Here is a 16,300-nt window from a genome sequence, read left to right as displayed (position 1 = left end):
CTTCTGCCCTGAGACAGAAATGGTGGCGTGCTTGGCAGGATTCCCACCACGGCGGTGGAGGCGGGTTGGGACTATAACGTGCACCTTTGTACAGAGGCATTCTGGGATGTAAAGAGTCTGGGAGGCATTGTGAGAGTCACGAAGGTGATGTGCATTTACAAAGGGCAAAGCATTTGAGTGGCTCCCTGATCAACTAAAATATTCTGGGAGGGAGGAGTAGGCTGTGTCCCGCTTATTAACTCACATGGCACTTTTAGCTAGAGCAGATTTGACAAGGACACCATCCTTGGCCCAATTCCCTTTTAAGGTATTTGTTCACTGATTTACTCATTCCAGTGGTCACAGATTGCAGTTACAATGACAGGCTCCTGCTGAGTTCTCTGAGTTCAAAGTGAGGCCCAGGTGGGCCTTGACACGCAGATCTGCCAGGTCTTCCTCTCTACCTGACAAGTAAACCAAGTATCACCTGGATAGATAAGGAGCTGCTCGTCATCTATGTCAAGTTTGCTTTTGCATTTGTTTTACAATGCTATCTAATTTGTCAATTCAGTCAAAAATAACTCGAGCACCTACAATGTGTCATGAACTCTGAAGTTGCCAGGAGAGAAGAAGATGCTATATTCTGTTTGAGTGCAGCTTTCTAAATATAGAAAAGTTTGGATCTTGAAATCACACAATAAGACAGACACATGGCATGTAATGAACTGTAGGAGTCCACGGCCGAGAATACGCCAATTAGAATTTTTGCTACACAGTTCAAAGCGTGTTCTTTTTTGGGGGGTGGGGTGGGGGGGCTATACGCGGGCCTCTCACTGTGTGGCCTCTTCCATTGCGGAGCACAGGCTCCGGACGCACAGGCTTAGCGGCCATGGCTCACAGGCCCAGCCGCTCCGCGGCATGTGGGATCCTCCCGGACCGGGGCACGAACCCGGGTCCCCTGCATCGGCAGGCGGACTCTCATCCACTGCGCCACCAGGGAAACCCCAAAGCATGTTCTTATAAATAAAAGTAGGTAGACTTTATAACATTTTGTACACAGGTAATGCTGCCTTCCTTGATTTTGTACATGGTAGTGTAGGATAACATTTTTGCGCCAGACTTTATGGGTAGTCATGTGCCATTGCAGTGGGACAGCTTAAGTGCATTTTAGGGACTCCTGTATCACCATCCTCATCAACCGGCATTTACTGAGCGCAGGAACTATAAATCATACTTATATACTTTATATAGAGTAAAATATGCATGCGTGTTTTCACATAAACAATGTTGAGTCCACTTTTTTAAATCTACAAGAAAATAGGAGCTCCTATATAACGGTTTTGAAATTCGTGTCTCAAAAGGAGTATAAAAACAACCCTGTCATTCTTCCAAGCTCATGGAAACCTTAAATCCTTTGGCAGTGGGTGAAATGTAAAAGGCCTTCTTAGTTTGCCCCTGAGTGTTCCCCAGTGTCCTAAAAGCATTATAGACTTCTTCATCCAGGAGGAAGCAAAAGAACTTTGGGGAACCAGGTATAAATGGTGCTTTGGGGAACCAGGTATAAATGCTATAGCTTCCAGAAGGATTAGCTCCTTTTACTTGGAAATTAGCAAATGGATGTACAATTTTTAATTATAAATTTTAAACTTTCCATCAAAGTCAAATTGTGCTGATGTTAGTCAAACCTAATCTAGGCATTGATTCAAGAACCTGCTGATGGAGTAAAAAATACATGGAAACTTGTTAACAAGAAGTTCAATTTTCTACATCTCAGCAAATCATGCCAGAGTGTCATGTAATCTGCTGAGCTCAGGCAGCCCAGAGCCAGGGAAGATCTCTTTCTTTCCTTCACCATTAATATTTACAGTTGGAAGCACTATGTGGCTGCAATCTCAGTGCTGCACCTACAAAGGGAGTTGTTGGCTTGATACCTTGTTTTCTGACACTGTGAAGCGAGGAAACAGCTACCTTCTTAATCATCGCCTGATAACACTGTGTTGAAACTGGAGGGTAGCACAGGGCTGTTTTATACAAGCAACAACCCTGGGAGATTTTCTGCATTGTTTCCTTGTTTTATTTCTTGATAGACATGCTGGGGTGTTAAAAGCATGGGACTGAAAGTTGTGAATTATGGGTCCTTTTCTTTGTTCTCCCCCTGAAGTTTTCAGGGTCTATGCAGGCACAGTATATAGAGACAGCTTACCTCCCAGACAGCCACTGTGTGCTGGGCACCTTCCTAGAACTCACAAACAAAATCCTTCCACCTCTCAGCCTACTTTGTTGGAGTTTATTCTGACATGCAAAGTCCCAAAAAATTAAACCAACACCGACAAGCAGGGAAACGCAGCTGGTTATATAAGTGCTGTCCATAGCAAGAGACCTGAAGTGTAAAATAACTATTATTACTCATCTCTCAGTGTGTAAATATGTCAAATAACTTAGTTGAAATTCAGGGTAGATTTGGGGTTACAGCTATATAGTGCTCTACCTAGGTTACATCTGTGCATAACTGAACAAGCCCTGACCATTTGGGTACCGGATCTGCTGCTTAAGTAATTTGTTACTTGGGACAAATTGCTTAAAAGATCTTTTAATTAAGGGCAATGATCTCTGTATCATTAGACTAGTGTGAAGATTAAAATGAGGTGACTTGTCAGATGCCAGGGACAGATTAAGTCCTCAGGTTTTAATTACTTTTCCTTTTTCCCCTATGTACCACCTTTTAGTTCCAAAGTGTTTTGCAGCCGATCTCATTGTAGAATATCGAAAAGATGAATGGCCTGGGTAGAATGTACAAATAATCAAAGATCTAGTTGCCACCTTGTAGTAGAAACACTAGATTTATTCTAGGTTCCTGAGACCAGGGGAAGAGGCCTAAAAAACGGTAGCAAAGAAATTTTAATAAAAGAGAACAATGAAACCATTGGGTAGAGGGCCAACCTCTAAGAACCTCTAAGGATAAAAATGCCTCTTAACATGGAGGCGATTCCTCCCCAGGTCCGCCGCGCAGAGGAGTGGTTGGCTGAGGTGAGCCGCGTTGTAACTCTCTTTCTCTTCTCAGAGCCGTAGCTATCCCTTGTGTCGTTAAATCAGAGCAGATGGCTTCCTTTGACACCCCGCGCTGTCAGTGGAATGTAAATGCTTCTCCTCACAACACTGAGAGTCCTGAGGCTGTGTGTTTAATCTGTGCTGTGCGAGCAGAGTGACCCTGAAAAGAACATGAGTGCAGAGCACGTTTGGAGAATTGGCAGCCATCCTCGTAAACAGAATCGGGGAGGATTCTGCAAGCCTGGTGACTAATCTTGGTTTTCTTCCCGAGGCTCTTAGCACAGCCATATCCCTGAGGACAAGTCATCTAAATGGTGGTGGAATAGAAAAGTTATAGACCCAAGGGAAATACTTTATAAAGGTGGGAGAGAAGTGTTGTTCTGGGGTCTGGGAAAAGAAGCAACAAAACTGAAGAGGCTTAGTTTATAGCTTGAATTCTCAGTTCTCAGTCTCTTTGGGAGTTTAGAAAACAAAATTTCCACATGTTTCAAATTATTTAAGTTAGTAAGGGGAATATTCTTTAGGCAATTACTCCAAACTTCAGGAAAAAAAAAGAATGTAAATAATTAAAATTTCAGTATGACACAGAATATGAGAAAATGCAGCAATCAGCAAAGTTTATCCGGAGAAAAGCCTTATATTTTGGAATATTAATGACAAATTACAGAACTAAAACACAATTTAACATGTTAGCTAGGTTATCTTATTCCTTCTTAAAAAGGTCTCTGAACTGGATAGGAAACAGAATCTGATCTTCATCTTATTAAAACAGTCACTAGAAATTAGTCAGTGGCAAAAGGAGAAGATTCGTCCTTTGAGCCCTTTGTAGGGAAGGAAGAGAACTTCTCAGGCAAGAATCTCCTAAACCGTTATTTCAAAAGGCAATGCAGACACGTTGTATATCATAATTACTGTGTACATACACCTAGAGCTCCAAAAGTGTAAAATAACCAGCACAGCTATATTGTCTGGTCTCATTTTATAATAGGCTGTCAAAGTCTATGCTACTTTAATACATAGAGATAGGGCAACTGTAGTTCAGCAGGATTTTTAGACTGAGTTAAATGCTGTTAGACTTTATTTTTGTCCCCCCAAGAAGGAAGGCTGTACATCCTCAATACCACTGTAAATAGATCTTTACCCCCAGTTGCATTTTGGGACATTTAGGTTGACTATTATCAAAATCAGACAGAAGGTTTTTGTGTTTGTGTTTTGTTTTGTTTTAATCCTGCCATAGACTTTTACCAAATGGCTTATTTGGAATTTGAAAGCCTGACTTCTGAAAGAACTCCTTAGTTCTAAAACTAAATACTACTTTAATCAATCTTCCCAATATGAAGGTTTCTATCTTTGCTGGTGGTAAGATACCCTGGTGTTCTAAGTGGTGACAAGCTCATAGATTTTTAGGAATGTTCACTTTGGATCCGACCAACCTCAGCATGGCAGGCTCCTTCCCTGTTTAGACGTAGCAAGTCTCAAAATGATTTGGAAGGGAGAGAGCTGCACTGTGAAAGGATTCCAGTTAAAGCATGCAATGCTTCTTTCATCTTCCACGAGGCAGACTTTGAAACTGAAAATCTGATAATTTGATGTAAACCAACAATGACAATAGAAATAGCTACTTCTGAGATTTTTTAAGAGAAGGTACAGGGTATAGACATTCATCCATGAAACACTGGAAGCAAGGGTTTTCATTTCTATTGTTGCTTTGTAAAATAAGAATAGAGTAAATGGCACAATAGATTATATAAACAATGACTTCAATGACAAGCTGTCAAAGTTAAGGTAATATATTTCACATGGGTGACTTGATGCCACACTTTATCACCTGCGCGAGGGGAAACCAATTTGAGTCTGGTCAATAAAATACAACCTCCAGAGCTGGGCCTGGGGCACAGCTGACATCACGCCGCAGAGCCTGGTGACTTGGCACTCACTTCTGCTGGGACCCAGCAGGCGCTGGCACGGCTGCCATGTGGGGGAGGTCAGACATTTAAGCTCGATTTGGTTAATAAACACAGATGCAGGTATGTCAGGAGAGAGGATGCCGTTGATCTTCATGCTCTGCTAATTTAATGCAGGTCTGAGGTATCAGTGGAACTAGTTATTCAAAAGCTGGATTTACTGCAGTCTCACAACTGTTGAAAATTAAACTACATGTGCTGCAAGTTAGGGGTTACTGGAGTATCTCATTATAGAGGCTGTTTTTTTCAGAGGCTGGAATCTTTGCTGAATTACTGAGGGACCTATTTGAATGTAGACTTGGACCAAATAATTTTCTGATAAGTTGGCCATAAATCCTCAGTAAAACAAGCTTGGTGTTCTCAGCATATCTGTTAGCGTTTTTGATCATTTTTATGGCTTTCCTTTTGCTGGTCAAATTATCCTTATATGCCCCTAAAGCCCCCCTGACGTGGATTAAGCCAACACAAACCAATAGACCTTCATTACTCTGGCAACTGGTTCTGATTTGGGGGCAATAAATACAATGACACAGGCTAGATTACCTTTGCCAAAAGGACATGTGATAAGCCATAAGGATGTTGGGGATTTGGCATTCTTTCTCCTGCTTAATGTGAGAATGAATTAATAGCAGCTTTTCACCGACTGAAGAAAGTTGGTAAGAAGAAAGAATTCCAAGTGAGGAAAGGGCCAAGGTACAGCTTTTAGGTCAGGAAGGACGATGCTAGGAGATGGTGAGGAAGTCCACGGACGCCCACTGTGTGCCTGGCACTGCGTTAGGCTCCAGCAGGAGGGTTAGGGCCAAATGTGTGAGGAAACTGGCATGTGATGTGATCCATGAATGTCTCAGTGTCTAGATGGGAGATAAAACCGTCGATGGGAACAAGATTTACTAGGCAATAAAAGTATACCAGGGAGAGAAATCAGCAAGACCCAGAGTAGCAGAAGAACAAACAGATAGTGAAGAAGCAAGATCCACAAATTGGGGGCTTAGAGGAATTATTTTCACGGTAACATCATTTTTAAAAGTATTACTTTTCTAACTTTTTTGGAAAAAAAAATGAAAGCTAAAGAAAATCAGAAAAAAAAATAGTGCAGTGAACACATATCCTTCATCCAGTTTCAACAGTTTTTTAATATTTTGCTCCCTTTCTTACCTCTATATACATACATTTTTTGCTCTAGCTTTAGAAAGTAGGTTGCAGACGTTGTAACACTTTACCACTAAATATTTCAGCGTCTCCGAAGAAAGAGGACTCCCTTCTACAACCATATACCAGTATGGCATTTAAGAAATTTACCATCTCATATACTATCCATGTTCAGATTTCTCTAATTGTCCCAAAATTGTCCTTTAGATTTTTGTTTTTGATCAAGGATACAATCAGTTGCATTTAGTTGTTAGTTGTCATGTCATTTTAGTATGATTTAATCTCAAAAGTCCCCCTGCCTTTTTAACTTGTTTGCTGGATATTCTCTTGCTTTTGAAATGCTGTATAAAATCAATTGATATACTTATCAATCACCTTCTAAAATCTATAGACCATGTCAGAGAATGGGTATAAAGAAATTTAAATCCCTCTGTGTCCTCCAAAACTCAGGTTAGTAGAGGACTCCTGGCCTATGAGGCTGATACGTTTCTTATAAGAGGTGTAGGTCAGATGTGCTAGGAAAGAACCTGCAGAGAATATCTATGAAACTGCGCGTGCGATTCTGGCCTCTGCTTCGCTGAGGGAGAGGAGAGAAGCTTCCTGGAAGGGAACCTGTTGTGGTTACTGCCCAGGTTGAGTGAACGCTTTCCTGACACATGGGCTGCTGCTTCTCCGCGTGGGGCTCTGCAGAAGCAAGAAGCACTTCCCTCCACCGGCCTCCCAGGCAAGCAGGAAAGGCCCAGGCACGCTTCTCCTCTCTCCCGCTGGATCGTGGTGTTTCCTTCTGCCTTCAACACGCTTCCTCACCTCCTTCTTCCAGCAGCTCCCTTTAAGAAAACTGGAGCATGTCATGAAGTCCACCTTCTCGCCTTTCTTTCCTTCATACTCGCCTCTAACAGAGTGCCCGTCGCCTGAACTGTGGCGGTTTGCGTAGCCGCCCGGCCCGGGACCATCACTCCACGGTGAACTCTCTGAAGGCGATGCCTATGCCTTTGGATCGCGTGTGTCCAGGACCCAGGGAGCTGCCTGCCACGGTGACGGCGTTCACTGACGATGCGTGAGTGAATGAGCGCATGAACAAATGGGTGAACCATGTCCCCACCAATAAACTCCCGGCAGTAGAGAAGTCTCCCGACGACTGAAAAAAGAATCGAATCAAGGCGTTCAACAGAGCCACGAGCACTACCAGTGGGTGAGTCAATAACAATTGATCGGCCACTCTGTGCAAAGCACTGCACTTGGTCGTGTCGGAAAGTTCCAGAGGAAACAGATACTCATCCGTACAATCCTGAGGGGCGGGGTGGAGGGTGGCCTAACCCCTGATGAACAGGGCAGCACGTTCAACTGCACGGGACAGTTCACGCCGGGCAGGCCGGGCCACAGCTCTTCTAAACGGGGCTGAGCCCTGGGCTTCCAGGAATGAGATGCTGGGAGGAGAGCCCGCGGGGTGCCCGGGGGGACTGCAAAGGGCAGCTAAGCCCCAGGGTGCTCTGAGCAGAGGAGAGGTCTCCTGAAAGGGCGTGTTCAACCTGGAGGAGCGGCATGGGCGGGGGAGGGGCGGCGGAGGCTGGTTCCTGCTCGAGAAGGGCGGGTAAGGACAGTCGCTTTGCAGACATGCAGGGCGTAGCTGATGCTGACCTTCACAGGGAAATGGGGGCAAAGTCAAAACGAGCCTTGATTTAAAACTCAGCAGGTTAGGCTTGACACGGTTAGGACTGATGCGGTTAGCATCTGTGGGCTTCCCAGCCAGGTAAGCAAGCTCTTTTTTTTTTTTTCTGTAGGGCTGGCTGGCTGGGGTAGATCCTGGGGCAAGAAAGGATGGCTAGAGGACCGTTTAACCAGCCACGTAAGAGACAGTTACTGTCTTAACCAGGTTGCGACCCTGAGAATGAACAAGAGAGCAATCCGAGCGGAAGGGCAGGGGACTGCGTTCTGAGTGGATCCCAGTGTAAAATAATGAAGATGGAAAGGGTGTCCGATTGACAAACACAAGTGTGTGCAGCTCACAGTGTGGTGCGCACTGCACAGCCCGAGTCTTCAGCTGGCGACCACTGTTTTCTGGAATGCAGAGAGAAAGAGAAGGAGAGAAAAAGAAGGAAAGGAAGTATGACTGTCTACCCAGGTTTTCTGAGACCAAAATGGGCCATGATAATGTCCAGGGGGTCACCTAGCGGAGACAAAAAGAATGTTTCACACCTAGAAAATGGTATTAAAAAAAAAAAAATGATCTCTCACATCTCCTGCTTGTGTCACCTGATGACATTCCCATCTGGGCTCTGGTGCAGGAGAAGGTGAAAGCAGACTGTTTGTGGCGGATTCCACAGAAAGGAATAGTAGCCAAGTTATATAATAATAATAGCCCCCTTCACTCTTTGATCACGTGGTTTCTGATCTGCCGCACCCCCCGCTCCCCCCGCCCCGGCCCAGTGTCTGCCCGCAGCCCCTCCGAGGTGCCCTGACCCTTCAGCGGAGTTAGAGAGCGGCTGTCTCTCCTCTTGTGGGTCACAGGCTGAGGGTGTCCTCCTGCAGGAATCCCTGGGGAGAAGCTCTGTGCATGAAGTTGAGAGCTCGCCATGTGCTGCTGGGCAAGCCTTCTGCCCAGTGGCGATCACTGCGGGGTCCCTGGGGCACCGATGCCGGTCCAGGGGCTGGGAGGCAGAGGATGGAGCTGCACCTTGATGGAACTTCTGCCTTGGGAGGGGAGGGACTTCCCCCGTGAACTGTTAGGTGTCCCAGGGCGCGACGTGCTGGAGAGAGATGAAGCTGATTACAGTTAAAGAGGGCAATCAGGCAAGGCCTCCCTGAGAAGGTGACAGGATGTGATAATCCCTACCTGGAATTTAAACGTTTCTGTGCGTACAACATCTGGTAACGCCCCTGACCCAGGGTCAGCAGAAAGGGCAGCAATTATCTTCAAACAATGAATTTACCAAAACATAATGAAATCTGAGTTTGGGCTGCTGGGATTTGGTTCTTGTATGAGGCAAAGAGTGAATTTTTATTCATAAGACCTGGTCTTCCAAGGAGAACAATTATATCACTTATACCACCTGCTTAAGGAGAGAGACTAGGAAAGCCATGTCTCCAAACTTCTAGCTACATCTATGCTTCTGCTGAAAATGTGGCGTCCTGAGTTGGAAAGAGCTTGTGAGACATCGGGGCAAGAATTCCAGACCCAACACTAGATGGGTGGGGTTGGGAACTGCTGGGCTCACCACTGTATTCTAGCTCCCACTGTGCTCACACAGAGGGCGTGTTCAAGAACCATTTGCTGAATGCAGGAATAACTGTGTCCCTTCATGACCAGTGTCACAGCACCCCTCAAATCTCAGAATAATGGTGCTCTTCCCCTAAAAGCCCACACACGTCATGCGTGGGCCGGTGGTCAGTTGTGAAAGAAGCGATGCTTTCAACTAGGGCTACAACCCCAAACGTGCAGCCTTGTGCTGGACCAGCTCCTTTTCTGATTTGTCTCCCGTGTGCCAAATTTCCAGTAGCGATTCCAACGTCTTCGGTGGGGCCTGATGTGGAAATCGCATTAGAAGGTTCCCAGGACAGCACCCCTCCAGGAGTGGGGGTGGTGCCCGGAACCACCTCGTGTCGCTGGGTTTCTCCATCACCAGGCTGTCAAGACGGTCCCCAATTAGTAGAGTTGTAAGGAACTGTAATTACTTGGTGAGAATTGGTTGAAAGACTATGTCGGCTTCCTTTGAGAACCTGTGTGTCTTCTGGGAGAGGCAGAGCAGCGGATGAAGAGATGGGAGCACCAAGGAGAAAATGCTACTGGGCTTGCAGTTCAGACGCCCCCCTGGTCCCTGCAGCCGTCAGCTGCCTGGAGAGGGCTCCGTGGCTGCCATGCTTCCCAGTCCTGAGCATTTTACAAGGTGGCAGGAGCATCTGCTGGGTGGTCCCCTCCCTGTGCCAGGATGCTGCCCAAGGCCCCGCTTTCAGCTTCTCGGTACCCTGTTTCCCCCCTTATAACTGTAAAGGGGACAGTGTATTTATGGTTGAAAATTGGCTGCTGCAGCAATATTCATTTTAAAAACAGAGTTCTGGCCCATATTCAATATTACTATGGAAACGGCTGTTCCTAGCAATTCACTAATAAGAGATAGTTCAAGGACCCAGGTCTGTGTGGGAGTTTTCTACCATCCACCAAATTGAAGACCTACTTGTTACAATAGTGATTCACAAGAACTGCTTGCTCGCTCTCTCTCTCTCTCTCTCTCTCTCTCATCTATCTCTTCTTTATTTTTAATTTGAAGGATGAGAGTCAAAGAGATGTCCTCATTTCACTTTAGATACACAGATGGAAGGTAAATATTATAACCAGCTTTGTAAAAACACAACATCTTTATTTTTCCCATTAATCACTAACGCTCATAATAGTACATAACATACTATTATGTACTTGTGTAACACTACACACACACACACACACACATTTCAGAAACTCACATATTGAAGCTGGAATATAACCTGTAATCAACTAGCACATCCAAACATTCTAACTTCCTGTCTTCAACTGTCTCCACATATTTCCACACAACGGACATATAAACTGAATTCTAAGAAGGATTTGGGGAATTCACTCCACCCTAGTGTTTTTCAGGAGCCAGTTTTTAACTCCCAACATTTCTGCTTTTTTCAACTACAAACGTACTTCTGCTGATTTTACAAAATCCGACGTGAGAAAAATATGCCCCTAAGGGGGAAACCATGGCCTCAGTCCTAGCATTTCCTCACCTCAAGTCAAAGCTTTAACGTCTTCACCTCCTTTCACCTGGAAACAGGAGGTCAAGTTTCCTAAGATATCCTGTTTTTCCAGGCTCCTTCCAATGTGTTTATTATTTTCACGTTTTTCCAAATTGGCCCTAAATATTATGACAGGCGGATCCTGGTGCTGAGGACAGAGATAGTCTCGTTACTTTTCCTTTCCAGACAAGCCAGCTCGTTCCGTGTTTTCAAAATCAGATGAACTGACCAGCAGTCAGCTAGTGAGAGGCTGTGGGCCCTGACGGCCAGATGGCCCAGGCCCCTGCCAGCTCCAGGTCAGCGGCTGCCCCTCTCGGCTCCCAGGCTGGGCTCTGAGTCCCGACTTGTTGCCAGAGTGGGTGGCATCTGGTGGGTGTCCTGACGCCCAAGCAGGACCGGGGAAATCAGCCGGGGAAGGGTAATCCCTCTGAAGAGTGCTAAACAGGAGTGGCCACAAGGACTGACTTCCCTTCTGAGCCTGCCCCTCAGAGAAGCTCCACACACCTGGATACTCCACGTCTCAGAGCAAGCCTAGGACGCAGGAACTGTCACTCCCGCTTTACAGGTGGGCAAACAGCAGAGATAAGTGTAGGACACCAGTGGCAAAACTGGATTCAAACCCATTTCCGTCTGTTTCGCAAGTGCTTTCTGTTTCCAGTCTCCCCCAGGGGAATCACAGCATAGAATTCCTCTTCTGGAGTTTAAGGGAAAAAAGCTAATGTGTATTTCCAGCGTGTTCTAGCCTAGGCTCAGGTGAGAGGGTTCAAAATAAGTTTTGGCAGTTTCCCCTGAGAATGCCAGCGTGCATCCTTGCCTTGGGTCACGTTTGGCCACAACCAGTCAATGTTTCAGAATGGATCTTCCATGGAGGAAAAAAAATGAAGCACCTATTTATTTCGTTCTGCAGATGGGGAGTTCCAAGTCACCACAGTTTAATGTGATCATGTATAAAATGTACATTTAAGTGGGATGTTAACGATACAGATTGCAGCATAAGCCATCTGAAAAGTAATTTTACATGACATTTTCATGAATTTGGGGTCTATCTTTTCTGAAAAAGGTTATTCAAAAGCGCAGCATTAGCGGCACAACCCATCCAAACAGGCCTGGCCTTAAACTCACGCTGTTTTTCAGGACGGTCCACACCTGGCGGCCTTGTCAGTTCCTGTGTCCCAGCAGTTTCAGTTATCAAAGGATCCATTCCAGGGCTGTGTATTTTAAGCCCAGTTGAAGAATAGCAGAGCAAAAAAGGCCTTTCAGCCAGGGGAATTCAAAAGCAAAGGGCCCTCCAGAGGCGATTTCAAACTGACTCCCTCAGCTCCCCACCAAAGCCGAGTGACGCGCCCTATCTGATATCGCTAGGCCAGCCATTTCATCCAAAACTTTATCTGAAGCTCGGAATTGCCGTGTTAGGTTTGTAGGTTGGCTCCCGGGTTGTATCCCGAGGCACTGAGGGAGTTCTGCGTCATCTTTCAGAATTGAATGAAGTCAGCGAGGTGATACATCACATCTTCATGGTTGCTCACATTCTCCTGTGCTGGGAACTTACTCTGGGACATTCTCTTTGGCTTTTGCATGTGTTGTGTCTCCTGACTCCCATCCCTGGGAGTAGATGCTAGGATCTGGTGTTACAGGTGATCAAACCCAGGGTCTTGCAGGGACTGGCTGAGGCCCGCCTCTCAGCACACAGCCGGTAGAGACAGGGGGTTTCTCTCGGGTCTGGAGCTGGCCCTTCCATTCTCTCCACATTGCTGAGAGCCGTGGAGCCTCTACAGACGAGAGCCTTGGTTCCCCGCAGGTCCCGAGATAAGTGAAGTGGATCAGTCCTCTGGTTCTGCCAGAACTGGGGTCCCAACGAGACCTCAGCGCCTACACCTGCCATGTCCCCTCCCTCTCCAGCTGCAGGGTGGCAGGTGCGAGGGTCTGGGCGGCATTAGCTTTCCCCGTGCAATCATTCTCAGCCCAAATGAGAAGACGCCGGAGAAGTTTAGAAAACAGAGGCAAACCAAGTGATCCGTCTCCTCTCTGTGTGGGTGTGGACCCTCCCAACTCACCCACCCAGCAGAACAACCATTGACTCCCAAAGATGACACAGTTTACTGGACAGATTAAGGAGAATTCAGCATCTAGGAACAAGAGGGTTAGACAATCTAGAGGTCCCCAGATAACACCAAGGGGTCCATCTGCCTGCTGAGACCCAGGCTCTTGAGCTTTCAAGGCCAGGTCTATGGCTGTATTCATCTGTCCCAGCCCACAGTTATCCCTACAGATAAAGGATGTCATTGCCACACAGTGTGGCCGGAGAACCTGCCCTCTAGTTGAGGTAAACAATTTTTCTCAAGAACGACTGAATTCTATGAAACTCTATATGCTTTTTCTCCAATAACTGGAAAAGTTGCTGTGACCCAGAATTTTAGACAATAATGTGGAGAGTAGCAGCGCACACCTGAATGTTGCCCAGGAACCTGACGCTAGCTTTTCCCAGCCTAAAGGCAGTCTTCCCGTGCACGCCTGTTTCTGCTCCTGTGCATCTTATCCCAGCTAATGAGACCCCAGCCAACAGGGTCACCTCCTGTGGTGACCATTCTTGTCTTCCCTCCGCTCCCTCCAGCCTCGCTCACACAGTCTGCCGTGGACTGGCTCCGCCTCCCAAGTCTCTCTCCACCTTTTCCTCTTCGAGTCTCACTCCACTGGCAAACTTAGACCCAGGTCATCTCACCACGACTAATACAATAAACTCCTATTTCCTCCACCTCCAGCCCCACCTTCACTTTCCACCCACCCTCCATCCTGTTACCAGAGCCAAGTTTTAATGAAACACAGACTTGATCATATCATGCTCTCACTTAAACACCTTCACTGGCTCCCACTGACCTCAGGACCAAGTCTGAATTTTAGTGTGGCCTTCAAATTTCTTGTCCAGATTCATCTACCTTGTAGTTCTGTCTCTCACCAACTTTTAAAATCCTTTTCCCACTCAAATGTACACATTTATGGACAATACATTTCGTCAAGCCGGATTTCCTACTGTTTCCCCAAACTCTAAGGACTTTTATATACTCTTGCCCTTTTGATTTCAAATTGTTTCATCCAAGTAGAATTTCCCGCTCGAACTATTTGAATGTTCATTTATCCTTCAAAAGGTAATCACATGCCACATTCCAATATTACTCTACCTACACCCCTGTGCAGTTCATTTATGACATTATCATAACGTGTTTATAATGTATGATTATCTGTGTATATGTGTGTGCGTGTCTGAGCTCCAGATTTCAGACTTTGATTTACCTTCTATTTTTATCTCCTAGTTCAGTTCAGTGTTTATAGCAGATAGTCAATAAGCATTGTTGAATGAATGAGGAAACTAATGAAGCACATTCAAACAAGGCTCATAGTGAATATACCCAAGACAATATTATGAAGAGATACAGTATTAAAGGAGTATATTAATTATATAAAGGCTAAATCAAAGCACAGTGAACAACAACAGCAAAGTAAAAACACAAAGGAAAACAAAGGTGTTTAAAATTCCCTAGGATGTTAAACTAACAAAGATTACATTTATAACAGTAGCTTGGTTAGGTAACAGGGAATGGGTCCTAGAGAAAGCTAAGTGAGAAGGTAAACTAATTTACTTCTGCTTTTACTTACCCTGACAGAAATATTTCTTTGAAAACCTGTTAAAAATTCAAATAGCAACTGTGTCCTGTCTTTAATATTTCTATGCAACTAAATCAGTTTCATTTTACCCATTGCTAAAAAAGTGCTTGGCAAACACATTGGAATCAACATTAGGCAAACCACTCTGTCCAAGGCACACCCCTGAGAGTCCAGGACCCAGCTACTCCATGTGGGGCTCTGCCTGCAGTTTTCTGTTCCCAGGTTTGGTTCCATGTGGCGCACGTGTGTTTTCACAACCATTCAATTGTCACATCGAATCCAAGTCAAAGCGATGACTGTGGAAACCAGCTCATTGCAGCCCAGCCTATGTCTCAAGATCTTTCCCATGAGACCCAACTAATTTAATTTTCTTCCTTTCCCGAGAAAGGCTGTAAAACAACAATTTTTTTTCAGTGCAAAATCAGAACTTTTTGCAAGGGAGTCGAAAGACTGTGAGCCATACATCTCTATAGATGCAGAACTATTTTACAAATAAACGTGTGGGTTCATTCTTTGGCCTTGATGTCACACAAATGACCTCAGTCACTGAAATTAAGACACAGAGTAGACACAGTAGGTGTCTCCTGCCTCACTTTCTGACTCTAGACCTTGGACTCTACAGACAGTCACATTCTCATGATCTTGGAATAAGGACACCTGACTTTCCTTCCACACCTTGATCTTTCTCCAGCACTGAGTGGCACCTGCACTCTGCTTGGTTTCCATTCCAGGGTAGTTCCTTGACCTGGACGTTCTCCTTTGCTCTGTAACTCACATCACAATTATTTCTATCCTTGCAGTTGGCAGACGCCTTGGTCTCAGACGTCTTCGCCGCCATCGGTTCAGTGACTTTAGCCTTGTTGTTGATCCTCTTCCTGGCAGTGGTGGCCTCCGTCGTTGCCTCCAACAAGAGGGCAACTCAGGGGTCCTACAGCCCGAGCCGTCAGGAAAAGGATGGCTCTCGCGTGGAGATGTGGAGCATGACGGCTCCCCCTGCAATGGAAAGGCTGATTTAGGGCCATCCTGTCTCTAGAGGAAGAGATCCACACACTGCGAATGGGACACTTGTACCTGAGTGTTTTTCTGACAAACCTGGAGACATCAGGTTACAACTGGGACCACACTGAAACTGTGGGAAGGACTCCTTTGACCACTGTATGGATGTTCATAGTGGTTCAACTTGACAACATTGTTTTATTGTATTATGTTAGCCAATCACGGAACAGTGTTTCTTGTGCCAATAATTTCAGCCTCATAATTAGGAAAAATACCTTCCTGAGGATGCGACTTCTGGGAAAAGCTCCAGTGCCTGACATTTACACTCTGTACTCTTTGCAACTTGGGGACACGTTTTTAGTTTGCCCATCAGCAGGCAACTGCATTTTTTTCACACAGAAACTACAGGAAAAAAAAAATAGACACATCTCTCACTCTTCCTGTAGCGGAAGGTTTTAGTTTGTACCTATGAGGAGATGCACATTTTTTGTCCTTCAGTCATGGATTCGAGAAAGTTATGGGAAAGACCTATGGTTAAAAAGCGACTCACCATCCACAAATAAACATTGAAATGTGGTTGTTCCTCTTTCTGAGTATTTTTTTGCATTTTGTGACACTACATGTGACAAAAGTAACCTCTAGGAGCATTTGAAGAACGTTTTAACTAAATCACCCCGAGCGCTATGTTTAAAGTCCTTGCCCTTTGTAAGGTGTTGCTTAAGGTCGAAACACTTTCCGAGGCAGAAAAC

General features: G+C 45.4%; 1 protein-coding gene across 1 annotated transcript in view; it reads left to right on the top strand.

Annotated features, from left to right (window-relative positions):
- CRB1 (crumbs cell polarity complex component 1) overlaps positions 1 to 16,091 on the top strand; it is a 267,118-nt gene extending 251,027 nt beyond the window's left edge. The window contains exon 13 of the mRNA XM_060126919.1: positions 15,356 to 16,091. Within this exon, the coding sequence (XP_059982902.1) occupies positions 15,356 to 15,571 (216 nt within the window). The 3' untranslated portion in view covers positions 15,572 to 16,091. The remainder of the gene's footprint in view (positions 1 to 15,355) is intronic.
- The last annotated feature ends 209 nt before the right edge of the window (positions 16,092 to 16,300 follow it).

The sequence above is a fragment of the Lagenorhynchus albirostris genome, chromosome 2 (assembly GCF_949774975.1).
Source record: "Lagenorhynchus albirostris chromosome 2, mLagAlb1.1, whole genome shotgun sequence".
NCBI classification, from domain to species: domain Eukaryota; kingdom Metazoa; phylum Chordata; class Mammalia; order Artiodactyla; family Delphinidae; genus Lagenorhynchus; species Lagenorhynchus albirostris.
This window is presented reverse-complemented; position numbering and strand designations above follow the sequence as displayed.